This window comes from Ascaphus truei, chromosome 3 (genome assembly GCF_040206685.1).
Source record: "Ascaphus truei isolate aAscTru1 chromosome 3, aAscTru1.hap1, whole genome shotgun sequence".
Taxonomy (NCBI): domain Eukaryota; kingdom Metazoa; phylum Chordata; class Amphibia; order Anura; family Ascaphidae; genus Ascaphus; species Ascaphus truei.
The window spans coordinates 221,642,333-221,657,942 of record NC_134485.1 but is presented as its reverse complement, the minus strand read 5'-3'; the positions used below and the strand labels follow the sequence as shown (position 1 = coordinate 221,657,942).

The 15,610-nt window shown below is 41.4% G+C and overlaps 2 protein-coding genes across 3 annotated transcripts in view; one reads left to right on the top strand and one right to left on the bottom strand.

Annotated features, from left to right (window-relative positions):
- Positions 1-5,383, bottom strand: part of ZBTB11 (zinc finger and BTB domain containing 11) — a 23,351-nt gene extending 17,968 nt beyond the window's left edge. The window contains exons 1-2 of the mRNA XM_075590110.1: positions 4,850-5,383; positions 254-483 (exon numbers count right to left, since the gene is read on the bottom strand). Of these exons, the coding sequence (XP_075446225.1) occupies positions 254-483; positions 4,850-5,159 (540 nt within the window). The 5' untranslated portion in view covers positions 5,160-5,383. The remainder of the gene's footprint in view (positions 1-253; positions 484-4,849) is intronic.
- RPP21 (ribonuclease P subunit p21) overlaps positions 4,967-15,610 on the top strand; it is a 26,744-nt gene continuing 16,100 nt past the window's right edge. The window contains exons 1-3 of one of the 2 annotated variants that reach the window (XM_075590117.1): positions 4,967-5,414; positions 11,842-11,918; positions 14,340-14,440. In XM_075590117.1, coding sequence (XP_075446232.1) covers positions 11,862-11,918; positions 14,340-14,440 — 158 coding nt within the window. In that variant the 5' untranslated portion in view covers positions 4,967-5,414; positions 11,842-11,861. Of the gene's footprint in view, positions 5,550-11,841; positions 11,919-14,339; positions 14,441-15,610 lie in introns of both variants that reach the window. The other variant, XM_075590116.1, reaches the window with a different exon arrangement.

The window sequence follows — 15,610 nt, the reverse complement described above, 5'->3', positions numbered from 1 at the left end:
TAAAATGAAAAAGTACTTGTGTGCGTGTAAATGTATTCGATTTATAGGTATATACATCCATCTTTAGAATTTCTAAAATGTAAAGAATAAGTGGTGATGCATCTTTATAAAAAATAAAATAAAAAAAACCCATAGAAAACTGTGGTGTTAAAATTTTAGCTAACAAACTCTAAATCAGAGGCTTAGTTAGGAGACAGGAGTTACACCAATGTAAGTAGGGTAGCCTCAACGTAACAAGAATAAGAAAACGTACAAACACCAGCTCGTGTTTTGCCACAGGTTTCTTTTTAACAGATTTTGGCGCTGGTTTGGCTCTGGGTGCTAAATTGCTGGATTCATCATCTGTCTCGTTGCCGTCTGACTGGATTTCTATCCCAAGTTCCTCTAGCATTTCCGTGGGATCGGTCACAGAACGAGAACGGTCCAGCCTCTCCCGGCATTTGCTGCACTCCTTGATGTAATCTTTTACTTGCTTTAAGACACCTGATAAAAGTGAAAAAAATAAAATAAATAATATTCAGCTCGTTGCCTCATTTGAGTAGAAGAAATACTGAGACATTACCCAAAACAGCCAGGCACCCAATGACATTTTATTTTTCAGGTTACAGCTTCCCTCCCTGTGCATGTCTTGTAATTCAAACTTATGGGACCACATTCAACTTTTAACCCAACAACTGTATGTCAACTTTGGTAGAAATTTGTCTTCACAATCAAAGCTTATAACAGTAATTATCTGTAAAGAAGTTGTTTAGGTAAACTTCAAATATTTAAGGCTATTTAATATAACTTTGTTGCTTCTATAACTTTTCCCTTAGTGTCTGTATTTTAATGGGCTAGTAATAGTTTTTCTTTTTGACTTTATTTTTATTGAATTCAATTACTAGAAACAGAACATATATTTTATTGCGTTATAGACAATCGACACATGGACACATTAATAATAGCAGAGTCCAGCATTCATCCATCTACAAGTTGTACAACTTTTTGATGATTCAAGATGCTGAATAGTGTAACAGATCTTATTATTTTCTGTCAGTAACTCCATTGGTTTTACAATAAGCATATTTCTCTTCTTCAGTTTCTGAAGGGTTGGATGAGCTTCGTTACAAATTTTGCAAAATCCATAAAGCAGCAATTTACATTTTAAATGTATTGAGATTTTTTTAAAGTAACCTTTGCCTATTGTAGTCAAGTGATTGTCACTGTATTACAAGCATCGTCCTCTGAGAAATGCAAATGAATTTACGAAAAGAAAAACGTGCCAACATATTTAGAAGCATAACCAAAAATACGTTCCCAATAGAGATTGCACAGGTGCAAGTCTGAAAGTTATGTGGAGCGCGGTTCCTACGCAATAGGGCCACCACAAGCAGAAGAGTATTAAATTAGAAACTAATTTGCATTATGTGTTGCATCATTTGCACCTGATCTGGAATCTAGCATATCAGAGGCCACAATTGTGATAAAACTATTGCCAAAAGGAAGTTTGATCTATTCACGTTTCCTTCATATTATCTTATGGAGAAATGTCTAGACATTTTACAAGCAAGTAAAGGTGAATTCCATTCGTCAAGACATCCTCTCTGTATCCGCCATCTCCTCCTACCTTCCTTGTAGGTCACAAGCCTACCTTTCTTTTGTCACAGATGAGGAAGTGTTGCTGCTGTTCTCTCTCTATCACTTTCCCCCATTCCCCCCATTCCCTCAAGCGTCTCGCTCCCACTCTAATCCCTACACCAACACATTTTAAGCTCCTCCCTCAGCTGTTACCTTTCCCACCTTCTAAAAAAAGACAACAATTCTAACTTTGCTCAAAAACAGCAAGCTTGACTATTGTCCGGTCTCCTTGAACGCCTTGTATGCGCTCACTTGCTCGCTCAATTTTCTGACCTCCTATTCTCCCCTTGACCCACTACAATCTGGTTTCCGCACTCCACCGAAACAGACATCACCAAAATAACTAATGTCCTCCATGCTGCCACAGACCAAGGTCATTACACCCTGCTTATATTACTTGACCTCTCTGCAGCTTTTCATTCTTTAGACCACCCTCTTGATACGCGTAACAGAGCTTTATCCTGGATTTCCTCTTACCTCTCCCATTGTACTGTGTGTCCCGTTTGCCAACACTCCCTCCTCTGGCGATCTCTTTGTGGGTTTACCCTAGAGGTCTGTCCTGGGAACTCTTCATCTCTCTTTACACAGTCTCTCTATGTGACCTTATCACATCTCTTGGGTTCAAATATCACTGTTGTGCTGATGACAAATGCCCGCCAACCCAAACTGAACGTCAAAGACGGTGCGCCTCATACTTCCTCCCAAGCCTGGCCTTATTGCCCCCTTCTACATTACTGGTGGCAGCACTATCATACACCCAGTATCACAAGCACGCTGCATAGGTGTCTCATTCTCCTCTCACAATGTTTAGAAAAGCTGCTGTTCTTTCCTCGTAAGGCTGCGCTTATAGTGCCTTGCGACGGCGATGTCGCTCCGAAAAAAAAATACATTGACTCCGTCGCAAGCGCTTATAGTAAGCGCGACAGTGGCGGAGTGGCGAGCAACCAAAAATTTCGAAGCCGGGTAAATTTGATTTTTTAGAGACAGTCGTCACATGTGACTGTCTCTAAACCAATCAGATTGCGCTGACAAACTCTCTCTCTTGCCACCTTTAGGACCTTACTAACAAAAAATCCTCTTAATGAAGTATATGGGTAGCTCCGTTGGCTGATAATTTACATCTCAGATGCACCGACCGTAACTCCTTGCGGACGCAATTACCAGACCACCCCCCTACTGTCTCAAAGTTCTTCATACTTACCACTTAGATTGTAAGCCCTTCAGGTTAGGGACTTTTCCCCCTATTGTTAATATTATGTCTGAAGCACTTATTCCCGTTATGTGTTATATTATTATGTCACGTGTATTACTGCAGTGAAGTGGTGTACACTCTACAGTGTTAAGCCACTATTGTACCCGAGTAGTGTGTATATATCGTGACACTGGCGTCCCCCAGAGCAGAGTGTATATATATCGTGACACTAATGTCCACCCCCGTGCAGTGTATATATATATTGTGACACTAATGTCCACCCCCGCGCAGTGTATATATTCTAGCGTTCCCCAGTGCAGTGTGTATATCGTGACACTAATGTCCCCCAGCACAGTGTGTACTGTATATATCGTGACACTGGTGTACCTCCAGAGCAATGTGCATATATCGTGACACTAGTGTCCCCCCAGAGCAGTGTGTATATATCGTGACACTAATGTCCCCACAGAGCAGTGTGTATATATCATGACACTGGTGTCCCCCCAGAGCAGTGTGTATATACCGTGACACTAGTGTCACCCCCAGTGCAGTGTGTATATATCATGAAACTAGTGTCCCCCCAGAGCAGTGTGTATATATCGTGACACTAATGTCCATCCCCGTGCAGTGTATATATATTGTGACACTAATGTCCACCCCCGCGCAGTGTATATATTCTAGCGTTCCCCAGTGCAGTGTGTATATCGTGACACTAATGTCCCCCAGCACAGTGTGTACTGTATATATCGTGACACTGGTGTACCTCCAGAGCAGTGTGCATATATCGTGACACTAGTGTCCCCCCAGAGCAGTGTGTATATATCGTGACACTAGTGTCCCCCCAGAGAAGTGTGTATATATTGTGACACTAATTTCCCCCCAGAGCAGTGTGTATATATCGTGACACTAGTGTCCCCCCAGAGCAGTGTGTATATACTGTGACACTAGTGTCCCCCCCAGTGCAGTGTGTATATACCGTGACACTAGTGTCCCCCCCAGTGCAGTGTGTATATATCGTGACACTAGTGTCCCCCCAGAGCAGTGTGTATATATCGTGACACTAATGCCCCCCCAGAGCAGTGTGTATATATCGTGACACTAATGCCCCCCAAGAGCAGTGTGTATATATCGTGACACTGGTGTCCCCCCAGAGCAGTGTGTATATATCGTGACACTAATGCCCCCCCAGAGCAGTGTGTATATATCGTGACACTAATGCCCCCCCAGAGCAGTGTGTATATATCGTGACACTAATGCCCCCCCAGAGCAGTGTGTATATATCGTGACACTGGTGTCCCCCCAGAGCAGTGTGTATATATCGTGACACTAATGCCCCCCCAGAGCAGTGTGTATATATCGTGACACTGGTGTCCCCCCAGAGCAGTGTGTATATATCATGACACTAGTGTCCCCCAGTGTGCAGTGTATATATCGTGACACTGGTGTCCCCCCAGAGCAGTGTGTATATATCGAGACACGAGCAGTGTGTATATATCGTGACACTAGTGTCCCCCAGTGTGCAGTGTATATATCGTGACACTGGTGTCCCCCCAGAGCAGTGTGTATATATCGAGACACGAGCAGTGTGTATATATCGTGACACTAGTGTCCCCCAGTGTGCAGTGTATATATCGTGACACTGGTGTCCCCCCAGAGCAGTGTGTATATATCGAGACACGAGCAGTGTGTATATATCGAGACACGAGCAGTGTGTATATATCGTGACACTGGTGTCCCCCCAGAGCAGTGTGTATATATCGTGACACTAGTGTCCCCCAGTGTGCAGTGTATATATCGTGACACTAGTGTCCCCCCAGAGCAGTGTGTATATATCGAGACACAAGCAGTGTGTATATATCGAGACACGAGCAGTGTGTATATATCGTGACACTGGTGTCCCCCCAGAGCAGTGTGTATATATCGTGACACTAGTGTCCCCCAGTGTGCAGTGTATATATCGTGACACTAGTGTCCCCCCAGAGCAGTGTGTATATATCGAGACACGAGCAGTGTGTATATATCGTGACACTGGTGCCTCACCTCTCCACCAGTAGCTGTGTGACAGGAGCTGCCATGTCTGTTGCCGGGGCAGGTGCTCCCCTCCCGCTGCGATGTGCGCCGCCTGTATCAGCCCCTTCCTGCGCTCGGGCTGCAGCACCACCTCCAGCTCGGAGAAGCGCTCCCTGTCCCGCTGCCGCCGCTGGTAATACAGGGTGCCCGCCCTCACCACGTAGCACGCGGCCGCCTTGCGGATCTTGCGCTTGGCGTTACCCTCGGTGCCCGGTGCGTACGGCTCGCGCTCGTTGGTCAGGTAGCGCAGGATGGCCACGTAACTCTCCTCGCTCGACATCACCGGCTGACCGCGAGTAACGGTCACCCGCCAACGGCCGCGCGTGCCCTGCCGACGTCACCCGCTGCTACCGCGCGGCGGGGACACCCGCCCCGAGTCCCCGTCTGTTTGTGTACGTCCCCTGTCCGCGTGTGTGAGGGTGACAGCGGCGCGAGGAACTGCAGGTGTCGGAACGGGAGGTGGTGGCGAAGTCCCTCACGGAAAGACAAAATGGCTGCTGCACCAGCGGAAGTGACGCCACGCGCATAGCCAGAGGTGGGGGCTTGTGATGGCGCAGCTGGGTTTGAATGATTTCTGTCAGTGAAAGTGGCCGGGGCGGGATGTGTGAAGTGTGAGCGGAGCTGCAACGTGCAGGGGGCGCACAGGAGCCGGTTGATGTTGTAGGAGCAGGTAAGGATAAGTTTGGCTCTTGGTATATACACGTGTGGGTTATTATAATAGAGTATCCGGTCTCAGGTATCCGTTTAAAGTTCAACACTCTTCAAAACTAAATGCCACCACGTTATTCCAGCTCCAAACGTACTTCTTAGACTTGCAACCCACTGCACACAACGTGCATTTTGTTACATATTGCCGCATTGGCGTGTAATGTGGTACAAGCACAACGATAATAAACACTTCTGACATTCACACGTCTCAAGTCCCCAAACCTGCCTGACCCTGTAATCATGCCGCATTATCATATAATCATACAGCATATAATGTAATCATACCGCATATCATGTAATCGTACCGCATATCATGTAATCATGCAGCATATCATGTAATCATGCAGCATATCATGTAATCATGCAGCATATCATGTAATCATGCAGCATATCATGTAATCATGCAGCATATCATGTAATCATGCAGCATATCATGTAATCATGCAGCATATCATGTAATCATGCAGCATATCATGTAATCATGCAGCATATCATGTAATCATGCAGCATATCATGCAGCATATAATGTAATCATACCGCATATCATGTAATCGTACCGCATATCATGTAATCATGCAGCATATCATGCAGCATATCATGTAATCATGCAGCATATCATGCAGCATATCATGTAATCATGCAGCATATCATGTAATCATGTAGCATATCATGTAATCATGCAGCATATCATGCAGCATATCATGTAATCATGCAGCATATCATGTAATCATGCAGCATATCATGCTGCATATCATGTAATCATGCAGCATATCATGTAATCATGCAGCATATCATGCAACATATCATGTAATCATGCAGCATATCATGTAATCATGCAGCATATCATGTAATCATACAGCATATCATGTAATCATACAGCATATCATGTAATCATACAGCATATCATGCTTCCACTGCAGTCAAAGATGGGCTAGCAGTGTTTTCCTTTCTTCCATCTGGTAAAATAACAAAGGAGGCAGAAGGAGTAGGTAGTGTGATACCTTTTTTGGACCAACAAATAGTTGATCTGTTAAAACTTTTATTACCTTGGTGGGTTCCTCATCAGGTACATGCCAATTAATAAGCACTCCGTACATCGCTTTAAAATGGATCTCCTTGTGCCGTAGATACTCGTCCCAGCAAGAACCACAAAGAGCTGATAAAAGTTGTTGGGACATTTCAGAATACTTCTGGCCTCTTCCTGTGCCCCTCTCTCCTTCCTTCTGAGGCGCATACTGTCCCGCTCATATCTAGTTTCGCTCCAGGTGGCTGCCCTCTATTGGACACCTACCTCTACTTATCCCCCTTTTGCTTTTCTCACTGACTTTGAATCCTGGCTTATTTCCTTTCTCCCCCCTTCGCAGGGACTTCGATGGCCGTGTTGATGACCCCTCTCTTTACTGGAATGCTAACACGTTCCCTGCCTGACCTCTTCCTTTGGTCTTCCAACATAGGCCATTATCTGGACCTGGTTTTCACTAAAAACTGTTCTCTGACTTATTTTCTGTATGTCCCCCTTTCTTCTCTCTGACCATCGCCCCATCTCATTTTCTCTCACCTCTCACTTTCTTTGCGTCCATCTACCCCTCACGTCAGCAGAGACCTGCGTTCCATTAACCCACCGGCTCTAGACTTCACCTTGCACTCCTCTTTGTGTTCTCTCTTCTCTACTGACCCAGACAACCTTGTAAAAAAACAACGATGCCCTCGCCTCTTCTCTTGATCTACATGCCCCTCTTCTAGTCGGTGCTCTAACATCAGACTTTTGCTAAAACGCCTTCTCCGCCCCTGCTTTCGTTTCTAGGAATGTTTCTGGAAATCTCATACTCGTGCTGACTTCCTCCATTACACATTCCTCCTATCTTGTTTCCGCTCTACTCTCTCCTAGGCTACAAAAGCTATTTTCCTGTTCCCCATGGCAGTGGGCACTGTAGGGTTAAATCTATCCTTGGCTTCAGTAGGACAGGAAATTTAATTCTGCAGGTTGTACCATAAAAGGCCCCCTCTACTACCTGCAAGTAGTCTTTTTCCCGTCCTACAGCTAGAAGTAGAGTTTGTTATTTTGTTAGAGGACTCGCCAGACTGCAACCATTGCAGTTAATCCAGGGGGTTCTCAAATTCTCGCCTGCAGCTCCAACGTTCAACTCTGGCTGGCAGCTGTCGCAGGCCTGTACAATCGGACAGGCTGAAGATGCGTCTCAGAAGCAAGCAGCAACAGAGCTGAAACATGGATATTGCCTCTACTGGTATCTCACGTGGTCAGAGAGGCGGACAAAGCAGTCACTTTTGCGGCCCTAGCAGGGCAGCTGCATTTGCCAGTGCCTAAGGAAAAAATGTGATACTCGCATAGTGCAATATGTTAACAATACACATACACAGGCAGAGCTCTCATAAGAGCACAGTGAGGCTAGATATTAATGATCACTAAGTATCAGAAATATTAGCTGTGTATGGGCATCTCTAATGACCCATACACACAGGAACATAAATAGGAGGTAGGAATCCAAAAGAGAGACACCAATCCAATACTTAAAAAATGTAGATATTTATCCAGCATTGATAAAAATTGGAGGCTTACAGGATTCCGGAAAGGTAACAGCAAGTTTGTACACATGAAGGTTCACTCGAGTCGCGTTCTCGGGATCTCTGCACGATGCTGCTTCCTCATCCGGTCTCCGACCTGCGCTGCTTCAGGGGGCCGATACGTCACTTCCGGGTTCTTCAACTCGTATTGCGGATGCCACCGGAACTCCACAGCAGGCTCTCTCCCTCTGGATCTCACACGAGGGGTTACGCTCTACTAGTTTCGCCGTACGTATTCATCAGGAGTGATGTTACCCCATAAAGAGATGCTATTTGTACCCTTTACTTAATGCTGACCTTTCCTCCTATTGGACAGCAAGTAAATTGGTGATTGACTACATATGTCCTCCCAATCTTCACAACACTGTTATACAATTAACCTTTAAAATACACAACAATGTTTATACACTTCAAAGTAAAATACATCTTTATTAAGTAAAAACCCATTCTAAAAATTCACGAAGTGGCCTAATATACAACTGTGCTATTTTTGGAATTGTATATAAATTTAGATTTTATGTCTTTTATATATTTATATACAATTCCAAAAATAGCACAGTTGTATATTAGGCCACTTCGTGAATTTTTAGAATGGGTTTTTTATTAATAAAGATGTATTTTACTTTGAAGTGTATAAACATTGTTGTGTATTTTAAAGGTTAATTGTATAACAGTGTTGTGAAGATTGGGAGGACATATGTAGTCAATCACCAATTTACTTGCTGTCCAATAGGAGGAAAGGTCAGCATTAAGTAAAGGGTACAAATAGCATCTCTTTATGGGGTAACATCACTCCTGATGAATACGTACGGCGAAACTAGTAGAGCGTAACCCCTCGTGTGAGATCCAGAGGGAGAGAGCCTGCTGTGGAGTTCCGGTGGCGTCCGCAATACGAGTTGAAGAACCCGGAAGTGACGTATCGGCCCCCTGAAGCAGCGCAGGTCGGAGACCGGATGAGGAAGCAGCATCGTGCAGAGATCCCGAGAACGCGACTCGAGTGAACCTTCATGTGTACAAACTTGCTGTTACCTTTCCGGAATCCTGTAAGCCTCCAATTTTTATCAATGCTGGATAAATATCTACATTTTTTAAGTATTGGATTGGTGTCTCTCTTTTGGATTCCTACCTCCTATTTATGTTCCTGTGTGTATGGGTCATTAGAGATGCCCATACACAGCTAATATTTCTGATACTTAGTGATCATTAATATCTAGCCTCACTGTGCTCTTATGAGAGCTCTGCCTGTGTATGTGTATTGTTAACATATTGCACTATGCGAGTATCACATTTTTTCCTTAGGCACTGACGCTCCCCTGATTCCTTTTCCTGTTACTTTGCGGACCGTGAAACAGTCCTTAAGGGTTTGAGTATCTATTTATCACTTCATGCACTTTATTTTTGATTTATTTTTGATATCACTAGTCACTATATATCACTGCATGGTTTAAGTTGTGTGTTTTTTAGAGTGTATGAGCGCCATCTAGTGTTTTTTTGTATAGGGCAGCTGCATTTGCCAGAGAGAAATTTGCATTAAGATCAAGGAGTCCAGTGGTCTCCAGTTGGAGGAAGATTAATACAATTCAAGGCTGCTTGGACTAAATCCATCGAAGACGTGCATCATTCAAATAATTTTGCCTGGAATTCAAAAGGTTCCCAAGAAAGGACATATGTATAATATAAACACATCCTCACAATAGAAGAAACCAAGGAAATGAGTATCATATTAAGAGACCTACTGTTGGAAAAGGTGATAAGAAGAGTACCTCAAGAAAAAATGAAAACAGGAATTTATTCTGAGATATTTCTGATAAGAAAAGCATCAGAGGTGCTCGGAGCAGTTCTAGACCTAAGGGAACTAAATACCTACCTGCAAGCAAGAAAGTTCAAAATGGTCTCACACAATGATCCAAGAAGTAAAACCCTGCGACTGGATGTTATCACCAGACCTCAAGGACGCCTACTTGCACATTTCAATAGCAAGAAAACATCAGAAGTTTTTCAGGTTCTCAGTAAATCACAAGCATTACCAGTACACGTTTCTTCTATTTTGGTTTAGCATCTTCGCCAAGAACATTAACAAAGATGCTAGCACCTCTAATGGCAGAATTAAGGAAGATGGGCATATAAATCTACCCTTATCTATACTATCTACTGGTGAAATGGCAGAACAGAGAACGACTGTTAGAAGACAGAGAGGTAATACTTTCCTTTCTACAACATGGCTGGATTGTGAACAAAAACCAAGTGGAGGAAATGAAGATGGATGCTGGATGGCTGTTTAATAGCTATGTAATGAATAAATAGCAACATATTGGCGAGTCATGAGAAGAACCTCTGACGCGTTTCGTGCAATCCGTGCACTTTGTCAAAGAGTAATGTTCTCCTCAAAATGCTGACATTTGTAGGAGCCGTCAATCGGAAGGCCCGCCCCCCGTACACCCCAAAATTCCTCCCCCGTAGTATAAATACCAATGGTGAGGCATGGTGATTTGAGTGGCAGCTTCCCCGGTGGTGGTCAGCCAATGATGTCTAGGCACCACTAAAATACACATGAATGCAATCAATATAGAGATGAGAATTCTCCCATAACAAAAGAATAACAAAAACATAAACATTTCCTATAGGCTATCGGGTAAAGCCAAAAGTTATTTATATGAAACAACAAGTGTTTTAAAAATTTAATCTACTAGATTACCTGATGTCTAAAGAAAATATGTATTTATTAAAAACAATTTAATCAAAAGACATATTAAAAATAAATACATATTCCTGTTAGATAAGTACTTTGTTATTCAAACAAAACTTGACAATAGGTAATATATTATAAATATTAATCATTTAGGTAATTTATGGGTTCAACATTGATTAAAACCCAAGTATATTATATGTATATTACCTAAATGAAAATTGATTTTTTTTGATCATCTGAACATGGTGGTTTGATGAATAGAGAGGAATTGTATCCCTACACCATCAGAAAACAGTATATATTTTCAAACTAAAAGAGTGAAATATATACGAGTATAAAGATATACAAAAGAGCACGTCTTAAGTGGTGCCTCAAACAATATATTGATCACATACGGTAATATAAACACCTGTTTTTCAGATATAGATTTCACAATTCAACATCATAAAGATTAGGAAAGGTAATAGACAGGGCATCCTCAACCAAAGAGAGGTGTTCTGGATCTTTACACTTAATATGAACAAAAACGGAGGACCATCTCCTACACCAATGCTCTAGGTTATGCAACAAACATCCAGATTAGTATAGATGCGCATTTTTTTTTGTTCATGTCCATTAGACTCTAATAAATCTTTTTATGCTGGGGTCACCTTGTGATGTCATGCATTGGATAGCGCTCAGTTTTTTCACCCTATATCTTGGACCTTTTTAGACAAACATTTTCCATGCGCAGTCGGGGCTGCTGCCGGCAGCCCCTTAATAGGCAAGTATCTTGGCAAACAGGGGCGACATTAATGTGGTACAGCTCCGGAGACCTCGGGCTTCACACCTATTTAAAATGAGGTAATGCCACTTGAAGCTCAAATATTTCCACTGTATACGAGACACAATGCCTCTACACTACTTTGTTAAATCCACACCATTCAATTACAGAATAGGAAACGTTTCTGCAAAATTAACCAATATTTTTATTTTTTTGTAGTTTGATACCGCTGCAAAAAGATGTCTGCTCAAATTAAGGATAAAGAAGCTTTTCAGAGACTCAACTTTTTGTACCAGGTAATGGTAATTGCTTATGAATGTGGGTTTTATTGTAACTTATATCTACACTTCCCCCTCAGAAGACACATTTATTCATGTTTAGTTTTTATATAGTTTTCAATGAACTCTGAAAACCTAAAGATTTTTTTTCCGTCCTCCGAGCCTCCTGCCTTTTACATCTGCATGTCTAACAGAATTCTGAGGTTTGGCTCCCAGCAAGGCCCGCCATACATGGGTTGCATGTGTTGATAAGATAACGTTTGATAGGGTTTAAAGCTGCAGACCAAGTAATATCGTACGTGTTTTGTGTGTGTGTATGTATGTACTATATATATATATATATATATATATATATCTCAGTTCTGAATTATGAGAAAACACTTGTAGCATTTTTTTAAACACTCTGAAAGACATTTTTAATGTATTATAATGTAACAAGCATTTTTTGTTTCTATAGCAACCATTTGCAAAGTCACATCCCCTTCCTCTTCTAAAACAGGCTCTGGCACACCCCTTTTTGAGCCCTGCCCTCTCTCAAGCAGTGCACCAATTTTATCTGGTGACTGTCTGGTCACATGATCTTCCACACATAACTTTGCATCTTTGGTCCTCTTCTGCTTCACTGACCGCCATTTAGTGACCCCCCCAAGCCAAATCTTTGCCAGTCGATCACAGGAGAACGGATCGGTCGGCAACTTAGCTAATTACTTATTGTGTGGATTGTCTTGATGTACATATTAAAGAGAAACAAAAAATAAAAAAATGGCAGCTTGAACTGCTGCTTTAACACATACAGTACATGGCCAAGAGGCAAAAACATATGTTTGGGTAAAGAAAGTACTTTAATTGTCTAATCTTTGAATAGTGCATCCTTTCTTTTTTTTTTTTTTTTTTTTTTTTTTTTTTCAATCTTTTTTTATTAGGCAGATATAAAATGTACATACAGGGGACAATATACATAGCCTAATACAGAAACATTTTTGTATTTTTTGGAGGGGAAAGATGGCAAAACCTGTTGCCAGAGGCAGATGACCTACCGAAAACGGAGAGGTCAAGATAGTGCATCCTTTCTTAACACATTTGTAATCCTGTATGTTTCTAAATGTTTGGGAAATTCACCCTTAAGACACATCTGAGAAAAATTGCTATTGTTAGTAATGTCCAAATATTTTTTGCATTGTGACATAATTATGTATAATTTTATCTTAAAATGTAAGCTCTGTTGTTGGCTGCAGCTTTTGTTATGAAATCAATCTGCACAATCTCTTAGGGCTGTTATATAGTGGGCGCGCGCGCTCCGGCGTGGAGCCCGCCGACAGGGGGGAAGACGGGGAAAAGAAAGATTTTGCGCCTCTGAAATGAATGTGTGTATGTGTCAAAGTTGAATAAATAAAAATTATTTTTATTGTGCAACATGTTTTTTTTTATTTTAAAAATATTATTTAATACATTAACTCACAATCAATACACACACAGTACCTTCGCTCACAGCATACACACAAAAAGCGTGCGTCACGTGCACGCTCGTTTGCACAGGGCGCGCGCCCGCACCTACTATAGGACAAGCCTTAGTTTCCTGCACTTATCTCTGTGTCATGCTATCAGCGTTCTTCTTTGCTGACTGACAAGTGTGTCAGAATAATGAATATAGTTACCTGAATAGGTGAGTGCACCTAAAGAGGAAAGGTTCTCATGAACACCAAGATCACTTCTTCATACAAATACATATAATTTCATGGGCGCTTCTTTTTTTTTTTTCTTTGTAAATTGTATTTCTTTTGGTTGGCATGATACAAAATTATTCTCCAATAATAAAGATCTGTATTTACATACAGTAGGTACATAGTAGATGAGGTTGTAAAAGACATATGTCCATCAAGTTCAACCTATGTTAAATTTAGATGACATAAATTTATCCTATATTTGTATTTACTGTATTTTGATCTAGTGGAAGGCAAATAAAAAAAAACAGTGAAACATTATTCAATGTCTCATAAGGGAAAATATAATTTCCTTCCTGACTCCAAATAATGGCAATCAGATTTCTCCCTGTATCAACATCCTTCCAATGTTACTTGTTTGGTATATCCCAGTATACATTTCCTTTCTAAAAGCTGTCTTTTGCCACAAGACACCATCCGGCGCTGGAAGACACCTCAAAGCCAATAAGATGGATGGTGTCTTATGGTAGAGCACTGCTTAGTAGATATGGGTCCTCATTTTCAAACTTTCACACACTTAAAAATGTTTCTTTTGTATTTTGTGCAAACAAAACTAAGGGCCACATCCACAAAAGGGTGCCAAGCGTTAGCGCACCTTTACTCTCATTCGTATGGATGGGGATAAAGACGTTCTAAAGTGTAGCACCCCTTTGTGGATATAGTCCTAAGTGTTATTTGAAAAAAATGTATTTCTGGTTTCTCTTTTTTCCCTCCCAAGGCTGCACATTGTGTTCTGGCTCAAAATCCTGAGAACGTGGCCCTGTCTCGATTTTATTGTCACACACAAAGAATGATTGGCAAGCGATTGGTGCTGAGACAGTGAGTTTGGTTTTCCCTCTCTTAATAATTATGTTGGTACTTGGCTACATATTTACCTTTCATGTCGGCTTCAATCCCAATATTTACACTTCCTCCTATATGCCTGTGTTAAGACATCACTGCCACACCCACATTTACCCACACATCTTTAAGCACTATAAAAATTTCCTTTCCAACATTCAAGCTGCTCGTGTCCAGTCTGAAAATCTTGCTAAAGACTCACTTGTTGTAGGAATAATCCTTTCCCCATTTTGTATGGTAAGAAGCGTAGTAGCATACAGTTAACAATGCAGCAATTGACCTCATTATTAACTATGCATTACTCTGCTTATCACCATATTGAATTATTTGGCTCTAGGATGACTCATTGACACCATAATATCTTTTCCTCAACCAAAATAAAATTAGCCGTATATGGTGCACATGAGCTTCACACAAAAAAACAAATCCTCTTGATCAATTGAAGTATACAAAATATACTTTGGTTGCCAATTAAAACTGTATTGACTGGAATATCCACACACAATATCTGCATACCATAAACTGTCAATACGCTTCCAACATTTCACAAACGTATCTTATTTTTTTTATTTTAGTGACTGCATTATATTCACATGTAAAGAACTTAACAGATGAATTTAAGATTTGTGTTGATGAAAATTAGACTGTTCTCTAAGATGGGTTATGGTGTGAAGTTACAATCATTATACAAACTGCATTTTACATGAGCGGCATTGGACTTAATAAATACAAAAACAAACTTGTGATGGGTCAAAATATGTCTGTCCTAAAAGTAAGTTGGCCCCGTGCACCCTAAGCTGTAAAGAAAAGGCCAATGAACTCCCAATATATAACACACATAAGGAAGGTATGTGTCAGTCGTCCAACTGCAAAATTGGAGCAAGGAAATTGTACTAGAATAATCTAAGAATAAGGTCCCATTGAATGCAAAGTGTTTGGGTTGTTTACATTGATAAATATTGAGCACTTTTCTCCAGTAATGCAGCCCGAAGGCTTTGATACATAATGTCACGGGAGACCAGGTACTTACACATTTAAAACCGGGATCATATCACTGAGCAAAGCCAATAAGTAAAATAAATTGTAATTTATTCCAAAGAAAGGCAAACATACATTGAATTACAATACGCAGAAGAAGGTACACTTACT